The 19,424-nt window shown below is 39.7% G+C and overlaps 1 protein-coding gene across 1 annotated transcript in view; it reads right to left on the bottom strand.

Moving 5' to 3' along the window:
* The window catches only part of FANCM (FA complementation group M), a gene marked incomplete at its 5' end in the record, with an annotated part of 47,690 nt that overhangs the window by 22,822 nt on the left and 5,444 nt on the right, over nt 1-19,424 (bottom strand). Inside the window, 11 exons of the mRNA XM_080938874.1 lie at nt 1,755-2,776; nt 2,894-3,657; nt 6,205-6,360; nt 7,246-7,397; nt 9,938-10,142; nt 11,696-11,902; nt 13,118-13,302; nt 14,099-14,185; nt 15,261-15,389; nt 16,519-16,651; nt 17,455-17,586. Of these exons, the coding sequence (XP_080795000.1) occupies nt 1,755-2,776; nt 2,894-3,657; nt 6,205-6,360; nt 7,246-7,397; nt 9,938-10,142; nt 11,696-11,902; nt 13,118-13,302; nt 14,099-14,185; nt 15,261-15,389; nt 16,519-16,651; nt 17,455-17,586 (3,172 nt within the window). The remainder of the gene's footprint in view (nt 1-1,754; nt 2,777-2,893; nt 3,658-6,204; nt 6,361-7,245; nt 7,398-9,937; nt 10,143-11,695; nt 11,903-13,117; nt 13,303-14,098; nt 14,186-15,260; nt 15,390-16,518; nt 16,652-17,454; nt 17,587-19,424) is intronic.

Raw genomic sequence — 19,424 nt, 5'->3', positions numbered from 1 at the left:
TACCTAGTTACAGCTGAGGCCTTTATATGCTCCTGTGTATATCTGCAGTGTTGGGGACAAACCTATAACCCAACATTATGTCACACAAACTCACTGAGCTACACCCCTAACCTTGGATCCCCAAGAAAAGGAGAATCAGGTTCAGAAACCTTACAGGGTCTACACAGGAAAAGGTCGACCTGGAAGTCCTAATCCAAGATCTCCCAGTGGCAGGCTAGGCATGGGCACACAGATTCCTACGTATTCCATAGCCAACACTTCCTTGAATCAGACTGGTGGAAGGAGCTTCCCCATGCTCAGACCAGCTTCCAGATGAGTTCAACTCTAATTTAAATTCTGATCCTAACACCACTCAGCTAAGACACTGCTAGTATTGAGTGAGATACTGAACATTATATAGTCCAATTGTTATTCTTTCTTCATTATCTACTAATGAAGCCAAAGTGAAACAAATCACTTAGCTACAACAATTATTATTTCAGGAAGCTTATTATTTTAACTGCCTCAGTAGAGTTTTAAGAAACCTTTCTCCCACACCAAACATACAGAATGGTAAAATATATTAAATCCTCTTTTAATTAGTTGAAGCAAAAAGTACTAGCTACAAATTCCTATATTAATAATTCTTACATATATATATGTGCATATATATATATATATATATATATATATATATATATATATGCTGTTCATTCTATTGTATGTAAGCAATAGTTAAATACAAGGAAAGAAGTTTTAATTTAGATGATACAAAACTAGAAAAATGATTGCAACTATCAATGAGAAGTAATAAAGACAGATGTTAGTAAACAGGAATCAAAGGCTCAGAGGGATCATAGAACTCAGTGGTTCTCAACCTTCCTAATGCTGTTTTAACAGTTCCCTCATGTTGTTGTGCCCCTTAATTATAAAATTATTATGTTGCTACTTCATAGCTGTAATTTTGCTATAGTTATGAATTATAATGTAAATATCTGTGCTTTTTGATGGTCTTCAGTGACTACTGTGAAAGGGCCAATTGGACACACCAAAGGGGTCATGACCCAAAGGTTGAGAGACACCTAGTGAGAAACATGAAAGGTATGTCAGAGAAGTCCCTAAGCTATGTTTTAAAAATTAGATATTATTTAATGGGCGTGGTGGTGTATGCCTGCAAGCCCAGCCTTGGAGAGGTAGACAGATCCACCCAGGAGGAACTCAAATTTAAGACTACTCTGAGACACTGTTCTCTTGATCTTGTGGTCTGATACTAGCCTTTTACATATGTTATATAAACACTTCAACCCCCCCTGAAGTTTTCCTTTGTTTCATTAATACCTTAATTCTTTATTACTTTTAACATGTAAATTATATATACATTCCTGAGGAACCAAACTGAAAGTCAACAATACCCAGGAATACTTACCAATCTAATGGAACTCAACATTTTCCCATTACCTTCTCAACTTCTTAAACAGACAGTATCCTGTAAATCATTGCTACAGTTTACTGGCATTTTCCAAATGTCTTACAAGTGTTTCACAAACAAGTAATTTGGCCAAATTTCACACTTCTTTGTCTATTTGACAGAAAATAGCATAAGCCATGCCTGTAGCATACAAATTCAAATCTCCCAGCAGTAGCATCAACTTAAGAAACAATACACATGTATTATTTAATTTGATATGCATGCTGAGAAAAATTACTTTTGGAATAGTACATTTACCTTTGGAGTGTCTCCCAGGAAGTGATACATTTCAGAGACAAACTCTTACCTTCAGTGTGCTGAAGGGGCTGATGCACAAAGAGCAGATCATTGTTCTTGCTATCTTCTACAGAAAATCCTAATTTATTGAATCTTGAATTCAGTGTCACTTTGAAACCCTGTCCACCCGCTTTCTCCTTGGTAGAGTCTAGTGTCTTGAGCATATGTGACTTAGAAAGTGGTGTACTCATGACTCTCTCCTTCCCTGGCGAAGATGGGGCAAAGGGGAAAGATGCACATTCTGTATTCTGTGCCCAAGGTGTCCACTGCACTGTTTCCGTGGGGATTGGTGATATGGCTCTACCTAGTGGACCTGAAGCACCATTGGCATCCTTTATCTCCTTATCAGAATGCTTTCCAGGCACATCGGCTGCGTCCAGGGTGCCACTCCTATCAGATGCATGTGCTGGGATTTCATCTTCAGAACCTGAACCACAAAATCCTAAGTCAAAAGTAACAGAAAATAAGTCTGCAGAGCAATCAAAAGTTTGTCCCTCAGTGTCCATCTCTTCATCTCCATCCTCCACACCTTCACGACATTTCCAACTCTTGGTATCACAGATGATTTGATCTTCAGGTTCAGAATCATCATCTAATAGTTCATCCGAAATTAAGAAGTGAGAGACTGGAGGCATTTCACTTGTGAGTGTTTTATCTGACACATGGGACTGACTGATACTGTTGAAGGGAGGAAGGCCTACCCCATTTAACTCTTCAATATCCTTCCAGTCATCTTCAAATAACAGTAAACTCTCATCTTCATCAGTAAACAATACCGGGGGTTCACTATCATCATGGCTAGTCTCATCGACCAAATTATTTTCAAGGTTTCCTTGTACTTGACCATCACTATTAGATATTACGTTTTTAATATTATGGCCTTCATCATCACAGGAGGAAGGCCGATCAGAAATCCTGTTATGAGTTGTTCCAGGGAGACAATATTTTTCAGAAGGATGTTTAGCTGAACTCAATCCTAAATTTTGTTGAGAATTCCCAGCAAAATGTGACACCAGAGAAGCAGGTTTAGGCCTGTGGTCATGCTCTGAGGGGGGTGATCCAGGTTTAGGCCTGTGTTCATGCTCTGAGTGGGGTGATCCAGGTTTAGGCCTGTGGTCATGCACTGAGGGGGGTGATCCAGGTTTAGGCCTGTGGTCATGCTCTGGGTAGGGTGAGCAAGATGCACTGTCCAGTTCAAAATCCTGAGTTATGTCATACTCCAAGTCTGAAAGTCCACTGAGAGATGGGGGGGAGTGGGATAAAAACCTCTCCACGTTAGCCAGCACCTCTTCTGTCATGGGCTGACAGCTATAAAACTGCTCAGCTGCTCTATCTGTGTACAGCTCTTCTTCTGATGGAAGAACCAAATTTGACGAAACAGATTTCTCATCACTGAAACTACTATAACCAGAATCTAATGAGTACCTGGCAAGTGATTTATCTGTGACCTGACACTCCGATGGTAACGTTCCTGAACGGCTATCATTTTCAGTAACAGCACCCAGGATGGAGATTCCACCTACATCTGCCATCTTTTCACCACTGGGTGGGTCTACCCGGGAAACAGCTTCAGCAGGAGAATGTCTGTCAGTGTCTGAAGACGCTGCATCATCATCATCATTTTGCTCAGGAGTCTGTTGTTTTCCCACCGCTCTAGGAGCGTTATCCCTTAGAGATGTAAGTGTGGTCCATTCTGAATCCATTTGTTCAAAAGTGTCAGCACACTCGTCCTCAGACCCTACCACAGACAAGGAACCTCTTGCATCTGCACTCTGTCTAAAGGAAGACTTCTTGTGAGCGATGCTGGAGACACTTGCTACATTCTTATATCCATTCCTAGGAATGTTAGGTTTTGAGCAGACATCTTCCATTTGTAGAAAAGGTTTAATTTTCAATTCATAGCTGCATTCGTCCTACAAAACAAGAAACAGCAGAAAGTCAGAAAAATAAAATTAGCCAGTTCTAATTAATGAGTTTCACTCTATATTATTTTTCTAAAAAACTGTATCATTCAAATGATTTTGTATAAAATCCTCAAAATTCTAACAAATCGAGAGAAAAAATGTAAATGCCAATACTATGGAATCACTGGCTACTTTTTAATCTCAAGACACAGAGCCAACGTAATAGCTACTCCTTCACAGAACAGCTTCAATTAATGTGCAAGGTTAGAGATAGCTAGCATTTAGTTAAGAAATTAATTTCCTAAAATATATATATATTACATTTTTATTTACAATAGGAAACCAAGAGAAACATTTGTTAGTCTGTTCTACTTTCTGAAACATGGTCTTGGCTCGTAGCTCAAGTTAACACATCCTTTTGCTTCTGTCTCTAGGGTGTTGGGGTTACAGGCATGCACCACAACCTGGCAAAAACACTTCCTCAGGCCCCTAGAAACAATTGAACCTTCGGATATAGTTCCGTTTTTAAGCAAAATTATCAACCAAGACAGTTTTAATACTTTCCAACCAATGGCCTTTGCAGGGCCATCTGCACCTCCCTCTGCCCTGAGAGAAGCTTCTTTACTCAGGATATCTCTGCTGCTGTAAGTGTAAGCTGTCACCTCTCTACACTGTGGAATAACAGATAAGACAGCTAAGGTCAGCAATGTCTGTTTCTGCTAGTAGATGAATCCAGAGAGATAAAACATTCTCTTTGGTTTCTTCACATTTGGACTGATGGGCCTATAACCAGCTCCCATACAGAAGTCCTTCAGTAAATGTGTTAATTTGATGGTACATAATTTGCTAAGATTCATAACTCACTTATCCATTTAAAATTATTCAAGATCACCCCCATAATAGAAGCAGCTACAAATTATTAAACACTGATTTTGTTCCAATTACTGTTTAAATGCCTTACATCCATCATTTTAGTGTGACAGTCCTATGAAGCATACCTGTGCACTACCTGACTCCAGTGGGAAAGCAACAAAGAACCGCTTCAGTGTTATGTAACATGAAGTGTATGTAGTCAGTTGTTACTTTGTATGCGTGAGGACCTACTTTCAGTCCCCATACTGAATAACAAAACAACAAATAAACAGTGTTCAAGAAATGAGTGGTTCCAAGGGTTGGGTGTGGCGCATATCTTTCCTTCCAGCATTTAAGGGTCAGATGCAGGTGGATTACTTGGAGCTCAAGATCAACTTAGAGAGTATACAAAGAGAGTAGTAAAAACAGATTTCCAGCCAGACCTACACAGTGACATCCTGCCTCAAAAAAAAAAAAAAAAAAAAAAAAAAAAAACAAAAAACAAAAAACAAAATAACCCAACACCCCCCAAAAAACCCCAAAATAAACAAAAATAAAACTAATAAACAAACACAACAAAAAGAAATTACCAATTCTCTAATCCACCACCAGCATACAAGAGATACCATACAACAGATATGATGAAGAATAATTTAAGAAATCCAAAATCCCAATGCAGTAAGAATTTTTTGGATATTTCAAAAGATCTTATTCTTTTATTATTGTTTTTAATTGTAAAGGTTACTTCATTGTGTGTATGGGTGTGAGGGCAAATGTCACAAGTCTGTAGAGGTTATCAGGTCTCCAGGAGCTGGAGCTATACAGACAGCTGTGACCACCAATGTGGGCTCTGGGAACCAAATTCAGGTTTTCAACTCTTAACCACAGAGCCTTCTCTAGATCCTGAAACAACCTTAAATGGCTTTATAAACCATATACATAAACCACCCAACAATTTAGAATTGAATTGTAACATGATATTTAGATGATATTCTCACACTTAATAAAAACTACTTCTTTAAGGAAGAAAAGTTAGTTCCTTATTGAGATGTAAAGCACCATACCAAAAAAAAAAAAAAAAAAAAAAAAAAAAAAAAAAAAAAAATCTTTGTAGCTATAATTAATTTTAATAAATACTTGTTTCCTATAACAATGACTTCAAATTTATACTTAGGGTTAAGAGTTGGGAATGTAGCTCAGCTACATTACTTAGCACACAAGAAGCCCTGGGTTCTATCCCCAGGACCCCAGATAAGAAACCTAGAGGTGTACTCTTGTAATCCCAGCACTACAGAGGTAGAGGCAGGAGGTTTAGAAGTTCTAGATCATTCTTGGCTACATATGGAAGTCAAAGCAGCCTAGGGTAAATGAAATTCTGACGCATGCACGCAGGCTCACACGCACATGTGCGCATGCCAAACAAAGAGCAGGGAGAGGAGAAAGAAGAAATAAGAAAATGTTAAGCATTCTAGTTTTCTAGTTTCATCAGTACACGAGCAAGAGAAAGCCACAGCTACACACAACCAGGACTGGTAGCACATGCCTGTGATCCCAGCACCCAGGAGGCTGAAGCAGTTGGTCTAGTTTAAAAAAGTTAGTTAGTTTAAGCTACACAGCAAGACCCTGCCTCCAAAAACTGAGAGCAAGGAGGCAGGAAGGATTAGACAAGGGTTTGGAATGGGGGAGAGCTGTAGGAATCGGTACCTCTTCATGTCTCATTCCTTCTATCATCTGCATAATGCTTATAAAATGGTGGCAACGATCTGAATGGTCAACTTGATGTGTAGGAAGCAGATGATCTTGCCAGATACTCCATTCGGAGAGAGAGAGCTGGTGAATTCCAATGGTTGGTTCTTGAGTCTTCATTTAAAAAATAAGAAGTGAGATTTCGCAAGCCAATTTTAAAGACATGATTACAAACTTAACGCAAACCACTTAAATTCACATAGGCACTTTTAACTAAAATCCTCAAGGGAAAAACCGGAAAATAATTTTAAAAAGTATAAGGTTGCTTTAAAATTACATTTAAAACTAACCCTCACTTGAGTTATGATTTAGCCATATTCCGGTTTCTATAAAACATGTTATGAGCATATATTCGAAAAATGTTTGGTTTAAAATCACTACTTTGTTATGTATAAATTCCACAATATAACAGAGTGGCGTCCATTGATCCCTGATGAAGTGATCACCACTCTTCATTTCCACTGCCATCTGTCATGTCATTCTCCTTGCTAGTGATTGAAACACACCTCCATAACTAGATTCAGAAACCACCCCTGAGCATCTTCTTCAACTCTCTCATAGTATACTTAACCCTGGGGCATTCTCTCCACTGCAGCTGAGCTCACCAAGTTCGCTCATGTAAGCTACTGGCATCCAAGTCCTAACTAAAGTTTCAAAACAAAACAAAACAAACAAACAAACAAAAAACTCAGTTGGCACACAGGGCAATACAATTCATGCTAGCACCATACTGGGGGTCCAAAGCACAGCAGGGAAATGGCAGAGCACACTGTGTCATTCTGCAGGGTTATGACGACCATGCAATGTTATGAAATCAAACTACAACTTACATAAAACAGTTATGTGAAAGCAAATGAGAGAAAGAAGAGTTCTTAAAGGATTGACTTGGGTGATTCCCTTTTAAACTGACCATTACTTTAAGTGAAGTAACATTCCAATTAGAAGTATGTGTTACTGCTGTCAAACCCACTGACCAAGCACCTCACAGAGCCAACTCACCGCTCTGTCCTCCTGTAAAGATGGGAAGTGAGACCGAGGCAAAGCCACTCCTTTGACTGTGTCGCTGTCTCCTAACCTATAGAGTCTGTTCCATAGGTTAAATTCCTCGTCTGATAAGAGCCCATCTTTATACGAATTACTAGCTTTTATTCCTGGAGGTTGAAACAATGGTTGGGAAGAGGTTTAAAGTAACCTGCAAGACAAACACAAAATACACAGTACTACCTGAACCCTACCTGCTTGATCTATTTACTTCTGGTTCTGCTAAACCAAGATTCCATTTCTGCAAACTAGAACTGGTCACATAAAATTACTGTGGATTGCTTCTCGATTCTCCTACTGCCTAAGTTTCTCTCACCTCTTTGAAAGGGTCTTTCCCATGTAAGAGCTAACCTTAGCAATGGGTTCTTTTGTGGAATAGAGAGCTAGGGGTCTGCCTTCTCAGCTCTTGCTTCACTTGGACACTCATGTACAATCTGCTGAGACACTGAGTTGGACAGACCTACATGTGAAAACTTGCACTAGCATAGCAGTATCAACAGTTATCTGGAGACGAGCAGGAGAGCGAGAACGACGTTAAGGACCAAGAACCATTTAGGCTTATGTTTTAAGTGGTGGACAGATGGGAGGAGAAAAAGTCAGGTGGGGAGAGTGTGTGGCAGAAAAACCTCAAAGGTTACTAAAACAGAAACTCACAAATTTTGGTCTGCATTATTCCTAAATACTGTGTAGGAAGTTTTAGAAAAATGACTTTTCTGAAAATGTTTTCCCATCTGTGAAACTAAGAGCTTTAAGTAAATGATCTTAGGGGCTCTCTGACTTACTCTAATTTATAAAGATAGTTTCATTTCTTTTTATGTGAATGGGTGCTTGGTCTCATGCACAGTCCATTGCCCCACACCATATATCTGTGCACTGCATATGTGAAGTTTGAGAGGAGGCCAGAAAAGGCCACTGGAACCCCCCACAACTCCCCAGACAGGGAGTTATGGACAATTTTGAGTCAGCATGTGGTGCTTAGACTAGAAGCCAGGTCCCTGCAACAGCAGCTAGTACTCTCAACCTCTGTGCCATCTCTCCAGCTTTTTAAATAGGAAGAGACTCCAATGTTTCAGTTACTTAAAAGAACTAGAACCGGTTCTAGGTCTTTTTTAAGCCTCTACACCTTGAGGAATTACATATTAGTGTACACGTATGACAATTTATGAAAAACTGCATAGAACAATCACATAATTATGGTAAAAGGACTGACAGGCGATGAACCAGTTAGGATAAAGGGGAAAGTAGGAAAATGTCCACCAGCAAATACTATCAATTTTGCTTTGCTTTGTTTTTAAGAGAACTTCAGACCTGATGTGGAGCCCGCCATACAGTCCAGGCTGCCTTCTAAATACAGCCGAGTACAAATGTCTGTGAGCCACCAGGCAAATGATGAAAGGCTGTGTAGCCAATTATGGTATCCTATATGAAGGCGAGGTAATCCTGGGAACATGCGTGGAAACAGCAATATCTGCCTGGACAGACAAGTAGAGGAGAACTTCCTCCTTCCTTGGTTATGCAGTAGACTGTGTAAACACACATGCAATCTAAGGGAATGCTCATTCTGCAACTGTTTAAACTTTCAGTCTCCCCTGCTGGCTTTCTGGCACTTCAGGTCACCAGTGTCTTCCCCTTGTCACATCGATAATTTCTTATTTTTCCTAATGCTCAAACATCTTTGAATATAGACTGAGTTTTTTCAAAGAAAATAAAATACTATATAAAGATAGGTTATGTGCCAGGCACAACACTCAGGAGGCAGACACCGGCAGATCTCTGAGTCTGTGGCCAGCCTGGTCTACAGATTGAGTTTTAAAACAGCCAAGGTGACACAGAGAAACTTTGTCTTGAATGACCAAAAGATGATGACGATGACGACAAAGACAACAGGAGGAGGAGCAGAAGGAAGAGCAGGAGAAAGAGGAGGAGGAGGAAGAGTGAGAAAAAGGAGGTGAAAGAAGATGAGCATGAGGATGGAAATGTTCTGTTTCTTTCAGGAGCCAACATCTTCCATTAAGTCTCCAAAGTAACAAAACACTGAATCTACACAAGTTATTCCACAGATATTAGGGGATTAGGTACTTTTCAAAAAGGAATTCCTAATTGTTACCACAGCAAAACGGATCATCTACAATGCCGCTCAGCTGCTGCTGGCCTTGTAAACAAACGAGCACATTAAAGACAGGACTCCTGCCAGAAGGACCTGCAGAGTGAGCATGGTAAGTACTGTAAGAGTCAAGATGGCTTCCTGAAATGGAAGAAGGGAGGTAAGAGTCAAGATGGTTTCCTGAAATGGAAGAAGGGAGGTAAGAGTCAACATGGCTTCCTGAAATGGAAGAAGGGAGGTAAGAGTCAACATGGCTTCCTGAAATGGAAGAAGGGAGGTAAGAGTCAACATGGCTTCCTGAAGTAGAAGAAGGAAAGCACCAGGAAAGAAACTACGCCAAAGGGAAGGTATCTGAGGGAAGGAACTGAAGGATTCCACTGAGGCTCTAGCCTGTTCTATCCAGGGAATCACTTTGTGTGAACAGAAAGGAGCCTGAGCTGGAGCCCATGTCCCAGGATTCTTGGCTCAGTAGATGTACAAATGAGAATGAAAGACCTAGACTATAAAACAAAAACAGGGAATAGCAAGAGTACAAGTTTTATTTACCACTCCTTGAGGAAAACGACTTTCGCTGTAGGCTCCGAGACTTCTCTGGTTCGTAAACACCATGAGTGATGAACATTTTGTGTAATTTAGGATTGATTTTATCAGGAACCATTCGTGGACTTCTTTGGTATAAATGAAGCACTTGTCTGTTACCTGAAATAGCTTTATAAATATTTTTTTTGTTGGATTGACTCTGATTGTATGTCTGCAAAACAAATACAAAATACAATTTTTTCATTGTTTTTGTAGTAATTATTTAGCTATAATAAGCAATTAATATGTCTGAGATTATTTTAAACATAAAATTACACTTTGACTCACTTAAGTACCAGAGAATAGAATTCCTATAGCCCTCAAAACAGATCACTAAGATTCTTGAGGAAAATCATTTTAAAATCTATTACTACAAAAGCTTAACAATTACTTGTGAAATGAGAGAATACATACATAGAAGGGAGGATCTCATGGAACTATTTATTTTTATTGGCTTACTGCTTCTGATATGGCCAATATTTGTACCTATGTATAAGGCTGTATTTGGTACAAGGAGGATTTAAGGGAGAGGAAAAGAAGCCTTTATTTCAGCTTGTTCATGTCTACATTTCCACTGTCCTCACTGTCTCCACCAATGGAAGCATCACTCTGCTCATAGGCACTTGAGACACTGCACAGCACACATGAAGTGCTCATTAAGTATGAGCCGGTACTCCCACTTTACAGATCAGAAAAGACACACATAAAGATGGTAAGTGATCTGCTAGGTAATAAAATCAGAATGCAGATCCATTATTTGACATGTAAACATTACATTTATTAGAATCATTTTATGAATAACAAATTATAATCATGTGAACAGTCTTACTGAATGGAATTCATTTTTTCAGGTTGAATTGAAGGGTGAATAAACATTTCAAATCAGTTTCTAAAAACTATCACAGATGGTGAGAGAATCTATAATGTGAAATTGTGTGTTTGCTTATTAACTGGTCCTAATTTGTGATAGTTTGTCAATATTTTACTCTAGCAGTATAAAAAGTGTAATGCCATATTTAGAAAGGTTTGCACCCATGACTGTAGACAATATTAACATAATCCAAGTTCCTTTTCAAACAGATGAAAAGGAACCAGCACCAGCACACCTAGTGAGGAACTAGAACATCAACATATCAGATTTACGTACAGTGTGTTTGCTCTGCTGCATGCTGTTAGCTTTTCTTTATTTATTTAGCTAATTTTATAAGATTCAAAAATACTATTGAAGGAAACTAATCTAAGCACATGGACGCAGGAGGGCTACCTATGTACAGCTCTGGTGGTAGAGCGTTTGCCCTGCACACAGAACACGGCACTATACGGCCTGCTGCACACCAGGACACACGTCTAAGCATAGCACTTAAAAAATGAAGGCCAGAAGGTCCCTAGCTCTACGTCATCCTTGGCCATAAAGTGAGTTCAAACCAGCCTGGGATACATAAGGTGCTGTCATTAAAAGAAGTGTAGGGAAATGGAAAAATGAATACATATTAGTTGCTACATTGTACGGTCTTTGAGTTATAATGAAGTACCAAAATGCGTTTCCTCAAATGAGAAAAAAATCAGCAAAGTGAATTCTGTTAAAAATTCTTTCTTATAATCAAGACAAGCTAAGACTCTAATAACAATGTAGGCACATTTGTCTAGAGTGCTTGGATGTTGAATGTCAGAAGACTGTCCTTGGGTTGTCTCGCAAATTTTGATGCCAGTCCACAAGCCACTTACACGCTCTTCCCGTCCTTCAGCGAGGATAACAACAATCCTGCCTTGCCGTCTGCGGCCGGTTCTACCCATGCGCTGTATGAGGCGGATTGGGCTCCTCTGGGCATCAAAGCATATTATAAGATCAACTTCCCCAATATCCAGACCTTCTTCTCCAACACAGGTGGAAACCAGCGTGTTATAACCGCCATCACGGAACTGTCTCACCACCTCAAACACAAGCAACTCAAAATCACGTCATGAAAATGTCACGGATTTGCAGTTTGCATTATTTCCCCATTCATCTTGAAAAGGTAAAATCAGATTTTAAAACTTCATGTTTCTTGGTCTACAAGGAAGCCCAGTTTTACTTTTAGCATCACTGAGAGGAGAAGAGGGCAGTAAAAAAAAAGCCTGGGATCAATTACTCCCACTATCATATCTTAGAACTAAATGTATGTTATGTGATTCTAAACTAAGAATGTTTAGTCCTGGAATGGTCTTGCTCACTTTAAATCCTACCATTCAGGAGGCAGATGGGTCTGAGTTGCAGACCAGCTAGAGATACAAATCGAGACCCTGTCTCTAGATAAGAAAATCAGAAAAAAAAAAATGGCTCACATCTGAAAGATGGCTCAGCACGTACGACCACTTGCCAGCAAGTCACACAACCTGAGTGTGATCCCTGGGATGGTGGGAGGGGAGAACAACCGACTTCCATAGCTTGTCCTCTGATCTGTACATGCATGCTGTGACATGTGTGTGACCACAGACACAAAATAACTAAATGTAACAAAAGTTTAAAATAAGGGCTGTAGAAATGGATCAACAATTAAAAGCACTTGCTATTCTTGCAGAAGACCCAGGTTTGGTTCCCAGACCCCACATCAAGCTAGTTCATAACCACCTATAAGTCTAGCATATCTGACACCCTTTTGATCTCTATTGTAATCATATGTGCACATACCCACATACACATAATGTTTCATTACTCCTAGAACTCTGGCACCCCATGGGCAAAAGTGAGCTGCATGCTAGAGATTGAGAACAGGAGTCGGTCAACACTAACAGGTGTAATGACCATATCTGAAATCCTAGTGCTTGGGAGATAGAGACAGAAGCAGCACCAGTTCCAGGCCAGCCTCAACTATATAAACCAATATATCAACCACACCCCAAATAAATAGTTGAATGAATAAATGTCTCAAAACCTATATAAAACACATCCGATCTTTCAAAACATGCCTATCTTTATTTGCATATTTACTATAAAATTATCCTTCTGTTGTTACTACAGGGTTCTTTTTTTATGTTTGTTTGAGAAGTCTTGCTATGTAGCTCTCAATGACCTAGAATATACTATGAAGACCAGGTTAACCCTGAACTCAGAAAACGCCTCCTGAGTCCCTTCTATTTCATTTCATTACCCGAAGAGTTAACAGTTACCTGCAGTTGTTCCTTCTGGGTAAAACCTTTTGTGTTTTTCCCTGAAGCATGGCCAACAAACGTCATCACTCTAATGACTGGCTGGTGCTGTAAAAGCATTTCTGCAATTTCCTCAACACTATCTCGAAATGAAGAGAAGATCATAACTCTGCTCTCACTGCATCCTTTCTCAGTGGTGTTTTTAGCTGTGGAGCGGGAAATACGTTTTTAAAGAAGCATTTAAGGCTAAGGAAATACTTCAGCAGTAGATGGCCTATCCTGTACAAAGCCTTCTGCTCAATGCCTAAGACTGCACCTAAAACAAGAGAGCATTGCTTGTTTTGTTGTGCTAGAAAGCACAAGCCTGAAAATACGTACTCATGACTACCTATTGCAAAAGTATTTAAGACATTTTTAACTCCCGATTTCTCATTGGCTGTCATAAAATAATGGCTCGAGCAATCAGCTCAATACCTGGATCGGTACCTGACTAACCCATCAATTCAACCACATGCATGTTACTTCCTTTGCAGACAGAAGCACTTTAGAGCAACAACTGACTGCACCAACCTGCTCCATCTTCACTACAGGCCCCGTGTACTCCAAACCTGCTAGTCCTTCCAATTCACCTACAATGGCTGACTACTGCAGCCTATATCCCAGAACTGGACAGTGTCTAGGTCTTCAGGAAAAGGTGGAAGGAGCTGCTGAGAGCTACGCTGAGACTGTGCCACTCACTCTCTGGGTGTCTGCCAGTGATCTAGAACCACAGCATTACTAAACGTACTTGAGCCGGTTGGTTCTCTATTTTCCAGATATTGCCCCAAACTAAACTTCTCACATAAAACCTTATTTTTCGAATTATTTCTTTCACTCCCACCTATCCTAACTTACCAGAAGTTCTAAATGTCATTATCCATAGTAATTAGAATCTACCTCTCCCTAGGGATTTTACTTTTCTCAGTTACTACATTGTCTTAAAAACTACTAGTTATTACCCACCATTCCATGACTTGAAGTGTTCAAGAATAACTTCTTCCAGTTTCTTTAACTTTGGATGACTATAGACAAATTTTTTCTCTTTATTTCCTGAAGAAGAGAGAGAAAAAAACATTTCTTATCAAATATAGCCTTGAACTCATAGAGATCTGCCTGCCCCTGCCTCAGGCCTGTTGAGATTAAAGATGTGCAGCATTCTCTTACTGTGGAGTAACACGTCTTTTTGAAAGTACACATTAGGTCTGAAGAGGTAGCTCAGCAGATCAGATCATTTACTGCTCCTGCCAAAGACCTGAGTTTGGTTCCCAGCACTCACATCAGAGACTCACCTGTAACTCCAGTTCCTCTGACTTCCACAGGCATCCCTAACACACACATACACAGACACACACACACACGTAATTGTAATAAAAATAAATCTAAATCAAAGAAAAGATAAATGTTAGAACTTAAAATTTTCTCTTGGGTGTGGTGGTACACAGTTGTAATTCCAGCAATGGGAGGTTAAAAAGGACAATTAAGACTTCAGGGCCAGCCTTGGTTACTAAGAGTGTTCAAGGCTAAGCCTTAGCTACATGAGATCCAGTCTCAAAAAAAAAGCCCCAGGCACAAAAGCATTTTTCTTTTTCTTTTTTTTTTTTTTTTTTTTTGCCTGCCAAATATAAGTACCCTCTAGATAACATGTAAGTGTAAACAAAACCTTTAATTTTTATGAAAATGTCATTCTGAGAGAGAATTCAGATGACTCAGCAAAACAAAAGGGAATAAAAAAATACATTCTTAGTTAAACTATATTTTAATATTGAGTAGTTCTGGGACTTTTTACTACCAGTAACTACTACTGATATATCCATTTAAGGTTTATTAGCCATATATATATATGTATACATCAATCTTAATATCCCAACTCACTGATCAAAATGTATGCATTTAGCAGGAATGTGGCTACACAAATAGGAGAATGTAAACACAGATATATACAGAGAAAATTATTAACATTAATCTTAACCAAGGAAAACGATATGTAGTAGTTCTTTTTCTGATGGCCTCCTACGCTGCTGGGACTGCCTAAAATCTTGGGCTGAAGTGCTCCTCCTACCTCAGTGTCCCAAGCAGCTGCCACTGTATTCAGCTAAAACAACAGAGCCTTGACTGAAATACAGACCTTTCTGGAAAGCCGAAGCATCGCTGGTTGCTGCAGGTTCTCGAGTGTGAGCAAACACACTCTGCAGGTGAGTGTAGAGTTTCACGAACTCCTCATTGCGGCTGAGCTCATTTTTTGCCCGTGTCATTCCTTTAGGAAATATGAAAACATTTCACAAATAAGAACATTTATTTAACTACTCCTTATTAAAAAAGAAATAGGTCTTTGGCTATGAAGGCAAACCTCTCAAATTTAACATGGAAGTCAACACTTGGTCCTAGTTCCACATTCACGAAGTGACGTGGAAACTGAAAGGTTCTTGGGAGAGTCCATTGTGTTGGATGCTGTTGTGAAGTAGGCACAGGTAAAAGACTAAAACAGACTTATGAAAGAACATTTCGCTGAAGCAGACACAGGAGAGAGGATGCTCTGCTAAAGCATTGCTAATGACACACATGTACTGGTCTGCCTTGCAGTGAGTAGCTTAGCTACATTTGTTGGGACTCCATAGAGAGAAATGCACCCAAAAACTTCTGATGATGTGCTGCAGTTTCTTGCTGCTTCCGTGGACTCAGGCTGATTAGATGCATGTGCTGAGTCAAAGACCCAAGGAGGACACGTGGGGGCTGAGTTAGGCTTGCTTATGGAGCTAGCTGTGCAAAGCTTGTGAGTCTCACATCTTCACAGATCTTCTCTTGGCTGAGAAAAGCATAGCTAAGCACTTCCCCTGGCATCCCTCTGGGCCCCTCCTGCAGACTTGGCTGAAGCCTGGCTGTCTCAGCCAGGGCCTGTCACTGCTGGCTTTACAAACCATGCTTACAAGGCCCCATGCCCACCAATAGATGATTCATACAAAATGAACTCAATGGTATTTGGGGAGATTTTTGAGTAATGTTGCTTTGTCTGGGTATTTTTTTGCCTTACTGGTCTCTGTTGCTCTTTTATGGTTTCTGATTTTGTTTTCTGGGTTTTGCTTTCCTGTGCACATGTTTGTTTTGTTTTGTTTTAATCTCTTGTTCTGGTTTTGTCCATTGTTATTGTGTTGCCTATCTGTTTTCTAAAGAGAAAGAAAGAAGGGGAGTTGGATTGGTTGGGAGGTAGGGAGGATCTAGAAGAAGACCAAGGAGAGGAAACAGTAACCAGAATATAATTTCATAAAAAAAATTATTTTCACTGAACAAAAAAGTTAAGAAAAGTTAAAGTGAACTCAACCCATGCTCAGTGCCTTGTACCATAAGAACAAATCATTGTTTCTTTGCAATAATTTCATATGACTTACCTTTAGTTCCATCCATGATTCCAGATAGAAAGAAATATAATGACCGTATTCCCATTTGCTGCAGTAACTCATAACCATGATATAAACTAATACAGATGGCAAACTCTCCTTCAATTATGCCTTGCTGAATTCCCTGGAAGAAACATCAAATTTAACCAGAGAAGAAATGGCAATACCCACTCCATGGCACTGTCACTATGTAACACAGTAAGGCTCAGATGACCTGAATAACCATTTACACTGGTTGTAACTTGAAGGTTCTACTGAGTGTCACATGACAGGGTGTGGCTATGTAAGTATCTTGTAGTTTCCACACAAAGCACCTACCTTTAAAAAAGGAATCAACAGGAAAACTAGTATTTATTATTTTTCTTCATAGGCAAATTATTTACAATATATAGGCTGGTTCATGTGTCCTTTCAAAGCCATTAGTAATTATCTACCATAGGTCAAACACTGAGGTAAATCTCTGAGTAATGATGGAAATGGAAAATAGTTGGATAGACTTGGTTTCATGAAGGACAAATATTTTATTAACTTCTGTGTGTGTGTGCGTACTTGCACAAGTGTGTGTGTGTGTGTGTGTGTAGGACAACTCTCCTTGCATCACATAGCCTTCCTGAATAAACCTGAGTTTTGGTGGTCATGAGGTTTGGTGGCAAGTGCTTTTAGCTGCTCCGTCTCCCTTTTTGTCTCCTTTTCTTTGAGATTCAATCTCGAACTGTACCCCAAGCTGTTTTGTGAACAGATAACAATCTTCTTACCTCACCTTCCCCAGTGCAAGAATAACAAATGTGAACCAGCACACCATCAATAAATTGTATGTAAATTCTTGCTGAACTAATTAATATATACCTAAAAAATTATCATTTAAGTTTTACCAAGCACTCAGTAAAATTTAGTTAAATACAACAAAATGTATTTTAAAATACATACCACAATATTTGGGGATGGGTTTTTCCTAAACTGATCTCTTGCCAGAATTATCTGGTATTTTGTTAGATTGGGAATGTCTCTTTTCATCAGAACATTTCTCTGAATCAAAGAACTGGCAAATGTTTCCAAAATCTGCAAATTAAAAAAAAATTTAGTTCAAGTTTACTTTTAAGTTTTTTTCAAACACAATGACTTTATCATATATTTATGTGTGTGTTATATTAGGTCTATATTTAATAAAATACACTATGAAATTAATTTTTAAACACAAGACATTAAAATTCCAAAGCACTGTCATTTATATCCAGATATCATCCACCTAAGAGTGAGCAGAAACATAAATTCAAACTATTTCTAGACCATATTTACTTTTCATTTCTTTTTCAACACTTAGGGTCGAACCCAAAGCTTTGCACAAGAAAGGGCAAGCAAGTGCTCTATCACAGAACATCCCAACCCTATTTCTTTTTTTTCTTTCTTTACCTTGTTCTGTCCCTCCTTCCCTTCCTCCTTCCCCACTGTGATGGTTTGTATGTGCTTGGCCCAGGGAGTGGCACTTTTGGGAGGTATGGCCTTGTTGGAGTAGGTGTGTCACTGTGGGCATGGGCTTTAAGACCCTACTCCTAGCTGTCTGCAACTGAGTCTTCTACTAGCCACCTTCACAAGAAGACATAGAGCTCTCAGCTCTGCCTGCACCATGCCTGCCTGGATGCTGACATGCTCCTGCCTTGAGGATAATGGACTGAACCTCTGAACGTGTAAGCCAGCCCCAATTAAATGTTGTCATTATAAGAGTTGCCTTGGTCATGGTGTCTGTTCATAGCAGTAAAACCCTAAGACACCCATGCTCACTATGTACCCCTGGCTTGCCACAATAACATTATGTAGACCAGCTTCCACCTACCTGTCAGCTGTACACAAAGATCTGCGTGTCCATGCCTGGCCTACTAGCTTATTTCTAAATCAGGACAAGCCCAAATTTGAGGAAAGGAAAACTTTATTACTTCTCTTAGTGGGATAAGTGTGTGTGGGGAGGGGGTTGGGGAAGGGGAGATAGAAACCATTCTTAATCAATAAAGATTTTAAAACACATGGTTCTTCTACTAAGAGACCAAGAATAAAGGACAGACAGAACAGCCTTGAAGATAAAACACTAGCAGTTTCTCAGTGGGCCAGGGAATCCCTTGTTATAGGATACCTATCTGTACACTGCAGGATGTCAGTCATGTCCTGGCCTCTACACAACAGGAGTCGTAGTAACTCCACACTAGGCCCCCTTTCTTACCTGTACCCTGCTCCCAGTTAAAACAACAAAATGTCAGGACACTGACATCACCTGATGGGAAAAGTCACTTCTGTTCAACAACCATATTATAAGAATATTCTAAGGAAACTACTGCCAGCACCCAAGAGTCAGGAAGAGGCAGATCTCAGTAAGTCCAAGGTCACCCTGGTCTACATAGCAAGTTCTAGGATAGCCAGAGAGACCATGTTTCAAAAATGAAAAGAAAGTTCTAGCTGAATTATGGAAATGTTCACTTTGTGAAAATTCAGAGCGACAGTTTCTGGTAAAGTTGTTTATATGCATCCATGCAGGTGTACATTTCATACTGTGGTTCAAAGGTTCACTTAATAGACAATCAGCTCAGGATACCTCAACCCTAGACATGGACCTACAGACAGTAAGGAATGCCGAGAGCAGAACCTTCCCAGGGAGGAGCACACACCAGCTGGCTGTAATACAAACTGGTCAGCTGTAAAGTGCACTGTGCACATTCCTTGTAGAGGGCAAAAGGGTCCTTACGCACTGGAGGAGCCAGAAATGGTAAACGCACAGCCGTTCTTCTAAGAGATGTTAGCCTGTTCTCCCAGAATGCAGGGGAACAATGCAACCTGGTGACCCTTTGCTGTCGGATGAGGTTTTCACTTGTATCCCCCGAGTTGCTGCTTTCTTTACCCAAAGCCTCTCT

This window comes from Micromys minutus, assembly GCF_963924665.1.
Source record: "Micromys minutus genome assembly, chromosome: 1".
Classification (NCBI taxonomy): Eukaryota; Metazoa; Chordata; class Mammalia; order Rodentia; family Muridae; genus Micromys; species Micromys minutus.
This window is presented reverse-complemented; position numbering and strand designations above follow the sequence as displayed.